The 18,985-nt window shown below is 40.5% G+C and overlaps 1 protein-coding gene across 4 annotated transcripts in view; it reads right to left on the reverse strand.

Moving 5' to 3' along the window:
* DMD (dystrophin) overlaps window positions 1–18,985 on the reverse strand; it is a 1,885,017-nt gene that overhangs the window by 342,096 nt on the left and 1,523,936 nt on the right. For all 4 annotated transcript variants that reach the window (XM_060234097.1, XM_060234096.1, XM_060234099.1 and 1 more), the window contains 2 exons: window positions 17,309–17,429; window positions 15,298–15,566 (listed from right to left, as the gene is read on the reverse strand). In XM_060234097.1, coding sequence (XP_060090080.1) covers window positions 15,298–15,566; window positions 17,309–17,429 — 390 coding nt within the window. The remainder of the gene's footprint in view (window positions 1–15,297; window positions 15,567–17,308; window positions 17,430–18,985) is intronic.

Here is an 18,985-nt window from a genome sequence, read left to right on the forward strand (position 1 = left end):
AACAGTAAAGATCATCTAAGTACTGGATGTGCACAGTCAAGTTTGAAGAAGAAGATGATGATATTGGATTTATATCCCGCCCTCCACTCCGAAGAGTCTCAGAGTGGCTCACAATCTCCTTTACCTTCCTCCCCCACAACAGACACCCTGTGAGGTGGGTGGGGCTGAGAGGGCTCTCACAGCAGCTGCCCTTTCAAGGACACCTCTGCCAGAGCTATGGCTGACCCAAGGCCACTCCAGCAGCTGCAAGTGGAGGACTGGGGAATCAAACCCGGTTCTCCCAGATAAGAGTCCGCACACTTAACCACTACACCAAAGTTTGGATACTGCCTTGTCCAAGTTTCCGTCTGACATGAAAACCTTTTTTTAAAAAAACCCCCAAACAAACAGATTTTTATTAACAGATTTTCAGTTTACAATAAAGAACACTGTAATCTATCACCTCAAATAATGCAGCCTTAGTGAGGATATAATTAATTTTAAAAGAAAAAGTAATTCATAAAATAGAGAACCAAGGAGCAGTCATATAATTATACTGAAGAGCATCCAGTGAAAATACATTCTATTGACATGAAAACCTTGATCCCTCACCTGAGTAAAAAAACAGGTTGAGAAGGCAGAGCCACTCCAGAACCTGAAAACATCATAAGCACAACTACCCAGGGTTCTCATCAAATGAGCAGCACTACACAAATTTTAAGTCTCCCAGTTCTGACACCTGAGCCCACTGCTCAGAAGCAACACAAATAGAGAGATTAAAAGGTGCCAGATTAGGGTTGCCAAGTCCTATCTGGCCTCCAGGGGGGGCTCTTGGGTCCTTCTTGGGATCTTTCGCTGTGTGCTTTGCACATCGGGTATAATGACATCACCTGGATGTGATATCATCACACTGACAACATCAGGGGTGATGCTCTAGTTTTTGGGCAAACTCTATGGCTTTTTGACTTCAAAACCATAGAGTTTGTCCAAAAACTAGTGTTGCCCCCCCCCCCCATGTTGTTGATACAATGATGTCTCTTCTGGGTGACATCACTGTGTTGGGGATGGAAACCAACTATGTCCCTATTTGGGAATGGTGCTTCTCCAGAAAAGTGATCAAAGCCCTGAGAAGCAGGGGAAACCACAATGGGACCTCGTGGTTGGGAACCCAATGCCAGATGGAAGTCTTAGTGTCTTCTTGTTCCTGAAATGGACTGGTTAAGTTTCAGAAATTAGACTAAGATACGCTTTTTAACATCTGCATGAAGCTACTGGGAGAGATCATAAAGGTAAAAGTAAAGTAATAAGATACACATAAAGTCCTATGCATTTCTTAAGGATCTCTTACTCCCCTACCTGTCCATTACAGTAATCTTTGATGGCTCTGCTTCAGATGCCTCCACCATCTGAGGTTAGACAGCTGGTAATCCAAGAATGGGTCTTCTTAGTTGTGATACCAACATCAGGGAACTGTCTCCCCAGAATGATTTGATTGTTCCCTTCCACCACTGACTTTCATCAGTGATTCACCTTCCTGTTTGTTTATATGTACATGTTTATATATTTTATACTGTTGAATAGTTTTATTGTTCACATATAAACATTTTAATACATTTTTAATCTTTTGACTGTTCACCACCCTGACCCTGAACTTAATAGAGAGACATAATTAAACTATATTAAGTAAAGGATTGCTGCTCTTCATATTGTCCTGAGGAACTTCAAATTGGGTCTGTTGGAGTTCTGTTTCTATCTGTCTCCCTCTCTATCTCCATACTTGCATTTTTTTTTACACTGTGATCCAGCCAAAAGCAGAATATGAGGTGCCACAGCTGCAGAGCAGTAAGGAAATGAAAAAGAAAAGATGAGCTGAGTAGCTGTAGTGACATTATTCAGTGGCAAAAAGCATTCTTCATATCTATGATGCTCCAGATCAATCCCAGCCTTTCCAGTTAGACTAGCATAAAGACTGCAAAAGCCCTATGCCTGAGATGCTGAACAACAGCTGTCAGTCAGAGAGAAACAGAACTGGATAGACTGATACTCAAACAGTATATGCCATGTTTGTATGTTCTTATATGTAGACTGCTACAGCAAGAGACTTCCTGCTACTTACCTCCATTCCCCTCTGGCACTTCCAAGGCTAACAGGAAAAAAATAGTGCAAGGGGGGCATACAGTGTTACATCTGTAAGGAAACACCAGTACATCAGCACAGTGTTAGGATATTCTGTAGTTAAACCACAGAGTTTCAAACACCAATTCTAGAGCACTGCCTCTGACATAATGGCATCATGCCCAGTTTTTCATAGGGAATGATGTTGTATGCTGGTGTGAAGCTGTCCCCACCCCCAAATTCCTACTGGGAGAGATTTGCAGGCTGCAGCTGAGAATCCCTAGCACACATTCTGAAATGTTATTTTAAAAGATTTTGGTTCTTGCTATTGTTTCACAGTTGTTCCAGCATTAATCTGCAAACCAATGTGCAACAGAGCTGTAAACCACCTGTCTATTATAGCCTTAACCAACCATCTGGGGCATTAATTTTCCTAACTGTTTGTCCAATGTTACTTTCTTTGTACAGATGGTTTATTATTTTGAAACAGGACACTGAAGCATCCTGGAAACAACTCACTGTATATTGTCTTTGAGTTTATGTTACAGTTTTAGGAATGCAAAGGATTAACAGTTGGATTAATTTACTGATCAGAGTGTATGACCTCTCCAAGTGAATTTAAATAACTGATTACAAAAATAAAATGTAGGTACAAGTCCCACATCTGCCAAGGATTTGACTTGTATCCTCAGACATTATCCTCAGTTCTTCAATGGTAAAATGCCCTACCTTATAAAGCTACTGCAAACCTATAAGGTCTGCAAACATTTTCATATGGTAAGGACCTATACAGATCATAAATAGTAACAGCACAGTGGTGGTAAATAGCCACAAAGTTCATATTATTCTATATAAGCTATATTTTATTTGATTTTTTTTAAAAAATGTATTCTTTATAGTCTGCCTTTTTCCCAGGGACTCAAGACAGACTAGGCATCGTGAGTCAGTACAGTCTGGAACTACCAGAAAGAACTGAATCATAGCAAAAGCATTAACATGACCTATTAAGCCATTCAGAAATTACAAAATAGGCTATTACTTACAATAAACCATACAGAGTCTACTATACATAGATCACATTCTCTAATCATTTATCAAAGTAAATAGACAGTGCTGGGGAGGAGCCTGTGGTCGTGGTGCATGTTGGCACCAACGATGTGGGGAAATGCAGTCTTGAGGTCCTGGAGGAAAAATTTAGGCTGCTAGGCGGGAGACTTAAGGCCAGGACCTCCAAAGTAGCCTTCTCGGAAGTCCTACCTGTTCCACATGCAGGGCAGGAGAGACAGGCACAAATTAGAAGTCTCAACATGTGGATGAGACGATGGTGTAAGGAGGAAGGATTTAAGTTTGTTAGGCACTGGGATGCTTTCTGGAACAAGCGGGAGCTGTACAAAAGAGACAGTCTCCACTTGTCCCTGGATGGAACCAGGCTGCTGGCGCTTAAAATCAAAAAGGTGGCAGAACACTTTTTTAAACTAAATCTTGGGGAAAAGCCAACAGGAGATGAAATGTCTCTGGTTCGGGAGGACTTGTCTCAAAGAGATGAAGGGTTGGCTGCTATTTTTCTATCGGGTACTGGATCAGAGTTGTCCACTGTGATGGTGACAAGCAGTATGGACTGTCTGCCAGAGTCTCGAGGTGGCAGGAGGAAGGTGGCGGGCCTAGCATGCCTGGGAAATTATAGATGTTTGTATGCAAATGCTAGAAGTGTTCGAAGTAAAATTGGTGAATTGGAATGCTTAGTGTTGGGAGAAAACAGAGACATTGTGGGAATTTCAGAAACTTGGTGGAATGAGGAGAATCAGTGGGACACGGTGATTCCTGGATATAAGTTATATTGGAAGGATAGGGAGGGAAGGGTTGGAGGTGGGGTGGCTCTGTATGTCAGAGAGGATATACAATCCAGTAAGACTGAGGTCAGAGAATTAGATTCCCTTTTAGAAATGCTTTGGGTTGACATAGAGGGCCCCAAAGGAAATTTAACTATGGGAGTTTGTTATCGCCCACCAAATCAAAAGAAAGAGGATGATTATAATATGATGGAAGGCTTAAAGATAGCGGCTAAATGTAAAAACTCTGTCGTAATAGGTGATTTTAACTACCCACAGATTGATTGGGTCAATATGTGTTCTGGTCGAGAGAAAGAGATTGAGTTTCTTGATGCTCTCAATGACTGTGCTATGTAGCAGATGGTCTCAGAACCTACCAGGGGTGGGGCGATCCTGGATTTGGTCCTAAGTAATGCCCAAGACTTGGTGAGAGATGTAAAAATGATTGCACCGCTTTGGAGCAGTGACCATAATGTTATTGATTTCACCGTTTGTATAAATAGGGAGTTGCCCAAAAAGACCGCCACAACCACGTTTAACTTTAAAAGGGGTAAATACACTGAGATGAGGAGGCATGTGAGGAAGAAACTGAAAGGAAAGGTACATACGGTCAAAACCCTTGGGGAAGCTTGGACACTATTTAAAACTATAATCCTAGAAGCTCAGATAAAATACATACCACAAGTTAGGAAATGCACAAACAGGCATAAGAAAAGGCCTGCATGGTTAACAAACAAAGTAATGGAAGCTGTAAAAGGTAAGAAGGACTCCTTTAAGCGGTGGAAAACCAGTCCAAGTGATCAAAGATTTCAGGTTTTCACGGCTGGTAACATCATTAGGGTTTATAGAAACTTCCAGGCTCAAGTGCCGTGTTCTACTGGAGAAAGTTTTCCTTCCAGATGTTTCGTTCTCAGCTGCGGAGAACATCCTCAGTGGTGTTGCAGCCGGAGCAGGCGCTCTGACCTTCTTGGCTGCTGTGCATTGAGTGGGGCCAGGGCTGCTGGACAGCTGCTATTTCTAGGCTGGAGAGGGTGTGATGAAAGGGCAATTGGTTTGTGGATGTGCCCATTGTTTGGTGGGGCTTCCTGGAAGGGTAGTGATAAGGAAACGGGCTGTTGAATGTGACCATTGTTCTGTGTTAATTGCTGGGAGGGTTGGAAGGGGTGTGAAGATAAGGAAGATGGTTGTTGACTGTGCTGATTGTTCTGTGGAATGTGCTGGTTGTTCTGAGACTTTCTGCAATATATAGTCTGTAGGGTGTTTTGCAGAGCTGGGTAGCAAGATTGGTGGATGAAAATGCCTTCTTCCTTTCTGTTAAAATTGTGCTGGTGTTTGTAAATCTCAATAGCTTCTCTGTTCAGGCGGGTATGATGTGAGACCATAGAAAGGACTTCAGTTCTTTCAAAGTGGAAAGTCCAAGTGAGATTAGTAAAAGGGAACACAGGCTGTGGCAAATCAAATGCAAGACTGTGATCAGGCAAGCAAAAAGGGACTATGAGGAGCATATTGCAAAAAACATAAAGACCAACAATAAACATTTCTTCAAATGTATTAGAAGTAGGAAACCAGCCAGGGAGGCAGTGGGGCCCTTGGATGACCATGGGGTAAAAGGATTACTGAAGGAGGATAGGGAAATGGCTGAGAAGCTGAATGCATTTTTTGCCTCCGTCTTCACTGTGGAAGATGAGAACTTTTTGCACGCCCCAGAACCACTAATTTTGGAAGGGGTGTTGAAAGACCTGAGTCAGATTGAGGTGACAAAAGAGGAAGTCCTACAACTGATAGACAAATTAAAAACTAATAAGTCACCGGGTCCGGATGGCATACATCCGAGAGTTCTGAAAGAACTCAAAGTTGAACTTGTGGATCTTCTGATAAAAATCTGTAATCTTTCATTGAAATCTGCCTCCGTTCCTGAGGACTGGAAGGTAGCAAATGTCACCCCCATCTTTAAAAAGGGTTCCAGAGGAGATCCTGGAAATTACAGGCCAGTCAGTCTGCGTTCAATACCGGGAAAGTTGGTAGAAAGCATTATCAAGGACAGAATGAGTAGGAACACTGATGAACACAGGTTATTGAGGAAGACTCAGTATGGGTTTTGTAAGGGAAAATCTTGTCTCACTAACCTGTTACATTTCTTTGAGGGGGTGAACAAACATGTGGACAAAGGAGACCCGATAGATGTTGTTTACCTTGACTTCCAGAAAGCTTTTGATAAAGTTCCTCATCAAAGGCTCCTTAGAAAGCTTGAGAGTCATGGAGTAAAAGGACGGGTCCTCTTGTGGATCAAAAACTGGCTGAGTAATAGGAAGCAGAGAGTGAGTATAAATGGGCAGTCTTCGCAGTGGAGGACGGTAAGCAATGGGATGCCGCAGGGCTCGGTACTGGGTCCCATGCTCTTTAACTTGTTCATAAATGATTTAGAGTTGGGAGTGAGCAGTGAAGTGGCCAAGTTTGCGGATGACACTAAATTGTTCAGGGTGGTGAGAACCAGAGAGGATTGTGAGGAACTCCAAAGGGACCTGTTGAGGCTGGGTGATTGGGCGTCAACGTGGCAGATGCAGTTCAGTGTGGCCAAGTGCAAAGTAATGCACATTGGGGCCAAGAATCTCAGCTACAAATACAAGTTGATGGGGTGTGAACTGGCAGAGAGTGACCAAGAGAAAGATCTTGGGGTCATGGTAGATAACTCACTGAAAATGTCAAGACAGTGTGCGTTTGCAATAAAAAAGGCCAACGCCATGCTGGGAATTATTAGGAAGGGAATTGAAAACAAATCAGCCAGTATCATAATGCCCCTGTATAAATCGATGGTGCGGTCTCATTTGGAGTACTGTGTGCAGTTCTGGTCGCCGCACCTTAAAAAGGATATTATAGCATTGGAGAAAGTCCAGAAAAGGGCAACTAGAATGATTAAAGGGCTGGAACACTTTCCCTATGAAGAAAGGTTGAAACGCTTGGGACTCTTTAGCTTGGAGAAACGTTGACTGCGGAGTGACATGATGGAGGTTTACAAGATAATGCATGGTATGGAGAAAGTAGAGAAAGAGGTACTTTTCTCCCATTTTCACAATACAAGAACTCTTGGGGGGATTCGATGAAATTGCTGAGCAGACAGGTTAAAATGGATAAAAGGAAGTACTTTTCACCTAAAGGGTGATTAACATGTGGAATTCACTGCCACAGGAGTTGGTGGCAGCCACAAGCATGGCCACCTTCAAGAGGGGTTTAGATAAAAATATGGAGCAGAGGTCCATCAGTGGCTATTAGCCACAGTGTGTGTGTATATATATAAATATACATATATATAATTTTTTTGGCCACTGTTGGACTGGATGGGCCATTGGCCTGATCCAACATGGCTTCTCTTATGTTCTTAAGTTTGTGAAACATTTTGTTCACCTATAACCTGTGCAGAAAAGCTCTCTTGAAAAGTTGTTTTGCATACTTTGCAGAAAGCCAGAAGAGCGGAGCTTTCCTGACCTCGGGCAGGCCATTTTGAAGTGAGAGTGACCATGGAGAAAGCATGTGTATTGGCAGTTGCTGATTTTGCCCATTTTCTGATTAGTACCTGAAGAAGCCCCTGCTGAAATGAACAAAATTGTTGTGGTGGACCATGGGAAAAGAGGTCATCCCACAAATAAGAAGGGTGAAGGCTCTGTAAGTGATAGCCAGTACTTTACACTAAGCCTGGTAACTGATGCATAGTGGGAGTAATATACATGTTTTGTCTAACTCCTGTTAATAGTTGACCCATAGCATTTTGGACCAGTTGGAGTTTCTGAGTTGATTTTGACGGGAAACCAAGTCACAGTGCATTGCAGTATTGATGCTACTGTAGCATGGATCCTGATGGCCAGATCAACCATATCAAGGTAAGATGCCATTTTACAGGCTAGGCTGAATTGTTAGAGAAATGCTACAGCTGTATTAATTCGCTTTTGCAGTAATAAAAATGGATCCAGTATAATCCCAAGGCGTTTAACTAAGTCAGCAAGGGTCAGTTGAATTCCATCAAAAGTGAGAACAAGACCTCCTCATTCTCCATCAGCATTATGGTTTAGTTTATCAGGCCTCATTAAAATAAAATGTGTTATGGGACACCACTGGTTCAACGTTAGAGTGGTCAGCCAATGAGAAGTGGGTGCTTCCTCATGTCATCATCTAGTGTTCGTGTGCTGGGGCAATAATTATACAGTATTTATTTATATTAGGGGAAAAAGAATTAAAAGTAGAGACTCAGTGTTCCCACATATAGATTTTAAGGTTTGGGATTCCCACAACACACTCTCCCCTTCTAGAAGGTAGCAAATATGACAGATGATTGTTTAAAGCCTTTTGGTTCAGTTCTAAGCTTTGAAAACCAACAAAAAAGACACACAAAAAAATCTTTATATGAGATTAAGTCAGATCACTCGGCATGCTAACAAAAACTCAGGTCAAAGATCACTACCACCAAAGAGCCATATTCTGTTTCTGTAACTCCATGTGGAGCTTGCAATGAAATCAGCAAGGTGTGCCTACATAAGATAAAAGCTTAGATAATATTAGGATAAAAAACAGGAATAAAGCTGTCTAAAGTAATATTTTAAAAGCGATCCTTTGAGTAGCCATCCTATTTTGCCTTCTGACTTAATGGGGCAGTTATAGCAACTTTTAAATAGCTTGATTTTGGTTTTTCATCACTCTGAATCCCTGTGCTATTTTGCAGTGCTCAACCCACTTCATTGTCTTGGGGTGGAGTAGACAGTAATTCCTTTTTTAAAAAGCATGCTAGCATTACAGTATGGGCCAGCAGTAGATCATGTATGTACTGAATGAACCATCATGGCCAATCAGAAGGCCTGAAACAAGTAGCCAATCCTTGCCTTGCTGCCTCATTCCTTAGAGCACAGTTGAGCACCGAACCTAGGTGATATTTTCAGATTCTGTATGTAGTGTGGGTGGACAAGTTGAGGTAGCAGTAAAAGAACTGGCGACTCAACAAGCCCCTTGCAGGCAGGTAAACCAAGATGGCAAGAGGGAGCCAGCAGCCTGACAAGCCCCCGATGGGCAAGCAAGTCAAGACTGTGGCTTCAATCTCCACTGGCCAAAAGAAGTGCCTCTACAGTGTACGGTGAGTCCCACCAATGCACATACTTTCTGTAAACAAAATCATTACACAGTAAAAATAAAAGCAACAACATTCTTTATTGATGAACAGAATAGAGCCAGTGTAAAGGTGCTTAGAAGAATCTCAAAATAACCTTCTAAAGCAATATTCTCCTAGCCCTTCAATCATCCATGATCATAGGTACACTGAATTCTTTAGCTCTTTTCCACAACTCAAAAAGAGAAGGAAGGGCAGCATAGCCAATCCAAACAACTAGTGAAATGTAGCTAACCAATCAAATTGACAGAAAGTTATGCAAGATAGAATTCACCAGTGGAGTTTGGGGGCAGCAACTGCATAAGCTAATGGGAACCAATGGGGCATTAAATAGCCCTACCACTCCAGTGCAAAGAGCATAAGTGCAACCCACCCCAGCAGCGAAAACTGAATTGTCTGTAAATAAAAGTACAACACACCTATGGGAAAGTTCCACATTAAAACAGACAGTGCAAAATGATCACATTATGACTGGAGGTGCCTCGGAGGCAGGGGGGAAAAGCAGATCAGGGCTGCAATCCAGAAGATGCCAGTGTCTGCATTAACTCTGTGTATGCTCAATTTAAAATTTTCATGATGCAATGGAATTAAATTTCTCTAATACTAGCAGTATACCAATATTAAATGGATGCCTTCATAACAGGGACTTATTTGTATTTGGTAACTAGAAGTAAGAACTTCAGGTTATTCTGAAAGAATTAGAAAAGTAAGACTACACAGATCATGGTATTGTTAATGAAGTAGTAGCTAAATATTCTTTATAGCGTTCACAGCCCTCATGATATAACTGGAAACAAAATTTCTCAAATTCATTCAAAAAAGGTTTAATGAAAAGTAAATTTCTCATTCTAAAATATACAAGATGAATGATTTTTATAACTTTTGTCCTTTTTCTGCATTTGGATTTAAATACAATAAATAACCTTTGTTCTGAACCAGTGTGACTCCATAGTTCAGGGCTTTGTGGTTTCCTTAGAATCAAATAGGATTGCTTTTACCTGTAACTGTTGTTCATTGAGGATCTTCTGTGAAGGTGCACATGGAGACTGCACATGAGCTTGCCTGCCATGGAGAAATTTTGTAGCTAAAAGCCTCCAGGGGCCGCTGTGTGCCAGAACTGGAAGAAATCATTCCTGCCCAAATGGATGCCCTGTGTTCTGTTGCTCCAGTGCCCCCATGCAGTGCGGCCAGTGGGAAGGTATGTGTGCCTGCACAGAAGATCCTCAATTAACAACTGTTACAGGCAAGTGCAACATTGTTTTCATCATTGATCTTTTGTGTGGTCCCACACGGGGATTCGAAGAAGCTGCTCACCATGGGGTGGGAAATGCTCTCATCACTTGAAAAAGAACTAAGGAACTGTCTTGCTCTCTTCTCAGATGCAGATCCAGGGCATAGTGATAGACAAATGTATTGGCTGAAGACCACATTGCAACTTAGCAAATCTCTGGCAAGGGAATGCCATCCAAACCGGTAGCCAAGGAAGCCATCACTCTGGTGGAATGAGACCACATTCTCAAAGGACAAGGACATTTGGCCTGATCACAGCTTTTTTTCTGATGGAGACCACAGGAGTGGAGCTCTGCTTGGGCTAGCCTGAGTAAGATGTAGTCAGAATGTAACCTTCTGTGGCTGAGGTCTCCCTGGCTGCCTGGGACTGATTGTCCAGCTTAGATCTAGGATTGCCATTTTGCTTAACACCAAAATGGGTGCATTTCTTGAAGGCCTCTACGCCATAACCAGCAAAAGGCAGGAAGATAGCCAGTCACCACGGAAGAATGGATGGGAATAAGGCAAGAGACCAAAAGGCCCAAAACGTATTCACAAAAAGAATAAACTGGAGGAACTAAAGCTTGAACCTTCTCCTTTGACAACAAAAATGGAATTTGATGAGGTTGGAAGTGCTGGAGCGATGGAGAACATGACCATTGGAATGAGAGCAATCTCTTCTGGCTCTGGCACACAGCACCTCCTGGAGGTTTTTAGCTATAAAACCTTTCTGTGGTAAGCCTGCTCATGTGCAGCACAGAAGATTGATAGTGATAGTAAAGCATCACCAGCTTAAAATACCACAACACTGTGCAAGCAAAGGCATCAGTTATTGTGTGCAGAAATGGACAATATGGGATGAGATCTAGAACAGTGACTAAAAATAATAATGCAGGCAATTAGATTAGCATTCACCACAACTGATATATAATAGTCTCCTATCAGATTGCAAGTAACATGCAGCAGAGTAAAACAGATTTTCCTCTTATATATTGCAAATGCTAACCTACACTCTATTGCATTACTTTCATAAAGCAAAATTTAACCTGCAGGAACTTCTACAGCAGCTTCCAATAAAAAGTTTAAGAATGTAGTAGAAAATAAACTTCTGGGGGGTATACTGAAGTAAGTCCATTGGCAGACAAATCAATTTCTTTAAGTATGATTGTCCAAACGAGAACCAAAAGACTAGTACAATGAAAGCCTCGCATTGGGAAAAAAAGAAAACCTAAAACTTCAGAAAAAAATGGAGGAGTCTGTAAACAGAGGACCATTTCCTGTGCAGATAACATAACTCTGTGGGGGAAGGGAGAGAGTTATTTCTCTCAGGGGATCACCTTAAAAACTACCCAGTTGATTTATACAGCTCCAAATACTGTGAGGGGCAAGGAGGGGCATCTGTTCTGCCTTTCCTTGCACAGTAGGGTTGCCAGGTACCTAGCCACTAGGGCTGGCATCAGGGTTTTCAGTGTTCTAGACCGCAGGGGCCCCCGTGACTTCCTGCTCTGCCCCCACCCAGGAACTTACCCTAGTGTGTGCCTGGGCAGCGGGGGCTGGAGGTGGCAAGGGTGAGCGCAGTGGCAGTGGGCCCGAGCTGAGGGTGCCCCTGCCCTCAGTGAGCTGGGAGGAAAAGTGCAAAAGCTGCTGCGCTGCCCCTGTCGGAAAGGGTCGGCAACTGCTGTGGCTCCTCCTCACTAGGCCCGGCTCAAGGGTGGCTGCTGCTGGGGGCCATATGAAGAAGCACACCTGCCACTATGTCACCTTGCTGGGAAGGGCCAGGCGGCTGCTGTGGCTTCCCCCCCTTTGCCAGGCACACGTATGTCCCAGTGGTTGGGTGAAGTAGGCATGCAGGAGCTGCCCATGCTGACGGATGGCACTCTAGGCAGCTGCCTACCTTGCCAACTTGGTTGCGCCAGCCCTGCCCTTGTTTTGGGCTTTCTTGCACAGCCCCTTTAAATGTGGCTGCACAAGGAAGCCTAATAGAGCTCAGTCCACAAGGAGAAACCTCCCCACTAGTCCCGTTTTGGGCTCTCTTGTGCAGCCCTGATTAAATGGACTGTGCAAGGGAACACAACAGAGATGAGCCCATGGCTCCCTTGCACAGCCCCATTTAAAGCCCAATAAACCTGAGTCCATGGGAAGAATCTTACCACTGGCCAGCTTTGGGCTCTCTTGTGCAGCCCCACAAGAGAGCCCAAAACTGGGCTGGTGGGGAGACTTCTCCCTGTGGAGTCAGGTCTATTGAGCTTTCTTGTGCAGTTCCTTTAAGTGGGGTTGCACAAGAGAGCACAAAGCTGACTGGTAAAGAGACTTCTCCTCATGGACTAAGCTCTATTGGGCCCTTTACCAAGAGTAATCTGCAATACAAAAGTACCTTAGAGCAAGAGTTAGTCTTTAAGGTGCTACTGGACTTTTGCTGTTTTTTGCTGCAATAGACAAGCATGGATACTCATCTTAATAAGGAATATCTGTAGGTTTCTACATAATGTGGAAAAAATGTGAGGAATTGTAATATCACCCAAGTAATAGGCATGCCACCATGGAAAACCAACATGTAAAAAGTGGTGGCTAAAGTCACCACTCAGCATGGGAAATGTGCTTTCCCAGAGAACTAAGCCTATCACAGGGCAACGAAAATGTGTAAGTCTCTCAAATACAACCAGGACTGTGAATGGATATGAAAATGTTCATACTCCAAATGTGACTAATATAACTTCAGAGCAATTTGGATCCGAACCCAAATGTCAGTTATTTTATATCTTCTTGTATGATAAAATTTTCCCCTGACAATTAACAGATTTACCAATGGTAAAAGCATCATTTGGCAGCTTCCAATGCAGAATTAATAGAACATACCATGAAACCTATTATCACTTAGCTTGGAGGGAAACAGTGTAATAGTTGAAAACCACAAAATGATATTAGCAGCAAACTGTTTTAACCGTTAAATTATTTTAATTGTTTTATTGATTAATTGTTTAAAATGTTTAATTAATTGTTCTACTGTGATGTATTGCTTTTACTGGTTGTGAGCCGCCCTAAGCCTGCTTCGGTGAGTAGGGTGGGATATAAATCTAATATATCAAATCAAATCATATCCTGCTTTTGGACTATATATAAACAAAGAGGTCGAATTTTTTATGCAAAACTATGCAACCGAATAGACAGAAAGAATTGCAGACTTTGACGGGATGTGAAGTTACCTCTAAAGTTAAATTTCTGGGCTTAGAAATAACTATGAATAATATTGACTTGTTTAAAAATAATTATGAAAAGCTATGGTGCAAGATGGACAAAGATTTGATGAAATGGAATAGACTTAACTTGTCCTTGCTGGGCAGGATTGCTGCAATTAAGATGAATATTTTGCCAAGAATAATGTATTTGTTCCAAACTATTCCGATTGTGAAAGATAGCAAACAATTCAATAAATGGCAAAGGAAGACTTCTGATTTTGTATGGGCCCGGGAGAAACCAAGGATTAAGACGAAAATTTTAACAGATGCTAAGGAGAGAGGAGGTTTTCAGCTTCCAGACTTAAGACTGTATCATGATACAGTTTGCTTGACATGGATTAAAGATTGGATAATGCTGTTAGATAAAAAACCTTTATGGTTAGAAGCTCACGGGAATAAATTCGGCTGGCACTTGTATTATGGGAAAATATTTGTATTATGGCTTATTTGTATTATGGGAAAAATAAGATGGACGGTCTTTTTTCTCACCACTATGTTAGAAATAGCTTACTAAACACTTGGATAAAATATAAGAAATAAGGTGATGAGAGAAAACCGCTTTGGATAGTGCCAGCAGAAGTAATAAAAATAACAGCTGAATCTGATGAAGAAAGAGCGATGTCATATAATCAACTGCTAAAGATTCAAGGTGATAAGTCGAATTAAAGTCTGCAGAAGAGTTAAACAACAAGTATTACTGGTTTCAAATGCAACAAATAAAAAGCTTGATGGAAAATGATATTAAAACTGATAGAATTAGACGTGAGCAAACAGAATTGGAAAGGGTTCTGCTTGGAGACAACGAAAAATTAATATCGAAAGTATACAAACTACTATTGAAATGGTCTACAGAAGAAAAAGTAGTAAAATCTCAAATGATTAAATGGGCAATTAATGTGAATAGAGAAATACAAATGGATACATGGGAGTATCTTTCGAAGAACTCAATGAAGATATCAACATGTCAGAATATTAAAGAGAACTGTTTTAAGATGATCTATAGGTGGTATATGACTCCAAAAAAACTGGCAAAGATGAGTAAAAAGATGTCGGATAGATGTTGGAAATGTAAAAATCACGAGGGTTCTTTTTTTCATATGTGGTGGACTTGTGAAAAAGTGAAAAAGTTTTGGCAGATGATACAACAAGAAATTTCTAAAATTTTGGGATACGACTTCAAGAAAGTTGCAGAGACTTTTCTGCTAGGATTACAAATGGAAAAATTTCCAAAAGAAGATAGGACTTTAATTTGGTATTTGCTCTCAGCTGCTAGGACACTGTATGCGCAGTTGTGGAAGCAAGAAAAAATACCAAGAAATGGGACTGGATAGTGAAAGTTTTATCGTGGAGTGAGATGGACAAATTAACAAGAACTTTAAGAGACTATGATTTGGACGTGTTTAAAAAGGAGTGGAAGAAATTTAGAGGATATATAGAGAAAAAGTGGAATGTAAAAAGACATTGGACAATTTTTTAATATGAATGTGAGAAAAGAAAGACACTGAACTTTCATTGGTTAAGGGTACCTTTATAATTGAACTTAAGTATACAACCTCGGCGGGAGTCTAGTAACGGAGGGAGGGGGGATTGAAAATATCATATGGGTTAGAGATAGTAAGGATATAATTAGACATTGTAACCATATGTTATCAATAAAATTGTTTTTAAAAAAATCATATCTTGCTTTTATCACTGCTGATGAATGAAAGAATAGTTTTACCTTCAGTTTTTCTAGGTGATCTTGGAGAGAGTCAATCAGCAAATCCCCAACTGGCTGCCAAGACCCCTTGATAGCTTCAGCCTGGCGCAGCTTCAGGTCCAGGTCATCCATTGCTTCCTGAAGCTCCTGCAGTCTTTCAAGGGCCTCATCTATCTTCTTTTGCCAGTCAGAAGATTGTTGATTCAGTTTATCCCATTCTGTTTTTACTTCATCTGCCTGCCTTCTCAGGAGTCGACTGACATTCTGGGCCTTTTCCTCTAGAGGCAGCTCTAAACATAAAGTAATTTATTAAACTATGCAAAAACTAACAGAGCATAAATGAAAAGAACAGTTGAAAACTATCAAATGCATTTTGCAAGAGCCCAGATTTCAGAACCACAGCACTATTTAATACTTGCTGTCTAAATATGTAAAAACACCATATATGGAAAGCCAGTTTGGTGTAGTGGTTAAGTGCACGGACTCTAATTTGATTCTCCACTCCTCCACCTGCGCCTGCAGGTATGGCCTTGGGTCAGCCAGGGCTTTTTTTGTAGCAGGAACTCCTTTGCATATTGGACCATACACCCCTGATGTAGCCAATCCTCCAAGAGAGTACAGGGCCTACAGTAAGGACTGGATACATCAGGGATGTGTGGCCCAATATGCAAAGGAGTTCCTGCTACAAAAAAAACCCTGGTCATAACTCTCTCAGAACTGTTTCTCTCAAGAGCAGCTCTTGGAGAGCTCTCTCAGCCCCACTTACCTCACAGGGTGTCTGTTGTGGAAAGGAGGGAAAGGAGATTGTAAGCCACTCTGAGACTCCAAGTGAGGGATGGGGTATAAATCCAATCTTCTCCTCCTCCTCCTTCTCAACCCTTATCATGCAACTGCTGTTTTTAAGGAGCCTATTTAATTCACTTCTGAAATGGCATTGAAATGGACCACATGGAAGCAGCACTGGCACTACAGCTGTAAAGCATAAAGTGGTCTTAAGTTTGAAAAACACCAAGTCACTTTAGTATAGGGGTTTTTTTTGGGGGGGGGGGATAGTACAATGTGCTGCAAAACTTTTTTTAAAAAAATGATGACCAAAAATCCAAAAATGTAGTAAGCTTGCAGAGACTTGGGCTTCAAGTTCTAACAGAATTCTTTGGTGCTATTCTATTTCTGTACACTCTTGAGACTAGATATTTTAACCATAACACCATTATTTTTAATGTTTTGGAGTCTTTTTGGTTCTTATGTATGTTCTTCGTATTTTGTCTTTTTGTTTCTGTTGTTTCTTATGTTATGATTGCAATGCCCTTTGGCTATCGGCAATAATCCTGTAATTGAATACACTTGTTTTACCCCATTTCAGGCTGCATTTATAAATATGCAAACCAGGCCTCATTTTGGGCAGGAGCTCACAAGAGGAGAGCTTTAGAACCGCTGAATTTTATTGTGCTCTTTCTTTCTTACCCTCCCCTGCTGCCAAATAATTGTCTCTGGGCTCCATTGTTCAAAACCTCTACTGAACTCTAAGATTTGACAAACTTTCTAATATTTTCCCCCACAAAAAAGGGTAAATAACTAAAACATAAAACACACAGAAATCTTCATTATGCCACTGTGGCCACATAGGAGAAAGTAATTTAAAAAGTATGATGAGGGTAAGAGTTTATTATGATAATTATAATTCAAGAAGCATTTTAAGGTAGCTGCTTACCTGATATAATTTAATACACCTTCTGGTGATGTCAGGGGTATGTGGCATATGCAAATGAGTTATGCAAGTGAGTTGTGCTAATGAGCTCCAGCACCTCTTTATCTATGAAATGATCCATGATACAAACACACAATTTACAAAAGGAGTAGATACTATCTTGAATATAATCTCTGGGCTCATCTCTAATCCAACTCATGAAAAAGGATGATTTAGTTTGCAAATTCACAAGTGATAACCTGACTCTGAAATAAGTGCATATAGATCTTTTAGTAATTGCTTATTCCTCTATTGATACATAATTACAACGTAACATTCAATTACCTCTAGGTTCCTGGTAGAGTTTTTCCAGGCCCTCCAGGGGCTGTTCTGCTAGGAATATTCGTACTGTCTCCAGTGCACTTAGGATAACAGGCTCTTTAGTTTTAAATTCCCTCTTAAATGCCTATGGAATAAAATAACACAAAGGAAAACCGACATGATACTTTTGATATAGTTATCATTTTGTACAATATTTCCAATTCAAATTTCAACCAATTTTATAATGCAACAAACAGATTAATTACAGTAAAAAAAAGTGAAATCAGTTTAGAATTCTCATAAAGTAGGATTGTATATTGTAACTGTAATAATAAAAACAACATAATATTTTACTATTTCCACACAGCTGCCCACCTGGATCTTATTCTTGTGTTATCTATTCTACTGTTACTATTCTACGGTTTTACTATTCTTGCGTTATCTTATATTAATTTTAATATCTATCTTTTGTATTTTACTGTTTTATACTTCTTTATACTGTTTTATAGCTTTGGCTATTGGTGGTACTGAAATGAGAAGAGGGAGGGAGGGAAGGAAAGAAGTTGAATATACTTGAGATCTATGTGCTGTGCTGCAAATGAAAAAGTACTCTGATAAAGCTGCTTACTGTTTATCTATACTTTCTTCTGTGACCCATATCAGACACTGTAGAATTTTGAGATCTAGCTAGAAGGGACAAATTTAACTGGAGTTATACTGTATATATCTATATGAGAGCAAAGTTGGCATCATGGGTTGTTGCAGGCCTTGGTACCAGAACCCAAGTAGTTTATCTTTGTGGGTCAATGTCAAGAAACTGTTTTTCTTGTTCAGTTCTTGGCTCTTTTCTAAACATTGGTTCAGGATAAGTCTGAATTTAGACCGCAGATTTTTTCATCACAATCTGGAAATACAAGGGATAGAACAGCAAAAGACTACGAATTCAGTGTTGCAAGTTCCTGGGTACCATTTTCAACAGAAAATACTTGCTATATCGCTTTTGTACAGGATATTTTTCATAACCATATATTAATGCAACTTCAGTGGCTATTTGTACTCTGAAGTGCCAATGAATGGCTGAAAAAGATTACCAGAATTTATAATACAAAGTCCTAACAAACTTGTGCCAAAAGAAAATGAACTATAACTGATAACAGAATTAGCCTAAATGTATGCCTTATTTACAACCAATGATTTCAAACTAATTTTAGTGAATTCCTGAACTCCCACACTTTATGGTGACTTCAAAGGAAATCAAACATGCATATGACCTGACAAAAAAAAACTTTATTTAAGCCCTTCTGTTTCTCACAAACACCTGGGCTGTAAGAAGGGTCTGCCTACCATTTTAATAATGCATACATTGATTAGTTCATCTTAGCCATTCACTAGGATCTTATGAAACTCTCATGGATAACTTTAAATCTCTTCAAATAGGAAATCAGACAACCTCCACATGAATGATGAACTGTAACAAAAAAGGACTATTCGCATTAGTGATAAAAGCATTATTAATGTATAGGCACACAAATATCTTCTTCATAATCTATTTTATTGTAATCTTAAAGAGGTAATAATCAAATATATTTTGAATAACATACCTTTCAATGTCCCATTCTCTTTTTATTTGCTAATATTAGCTCTATTTAGTGAAGAGAAAGTGTAGGACTACTCCATTCATCACCTAATAAAATCCTCTCT

Source organism: Heteronotia binoei, chromosome 3 (assembly GCF_032191835.1).
Source record: "Heteronotia binoei isolate CCM8104 ecotype False Entrance Well chromosome 3, APGP_CSIRO_Hbin_v1, whole genome shotgun sequence".
Taxonomy (NCBI): Eukaryota; Metazoa; Chordata; class Lepidosauria; order Squamata; family Gekkonidae; genus Heteronotia; species Heteronotia binoei.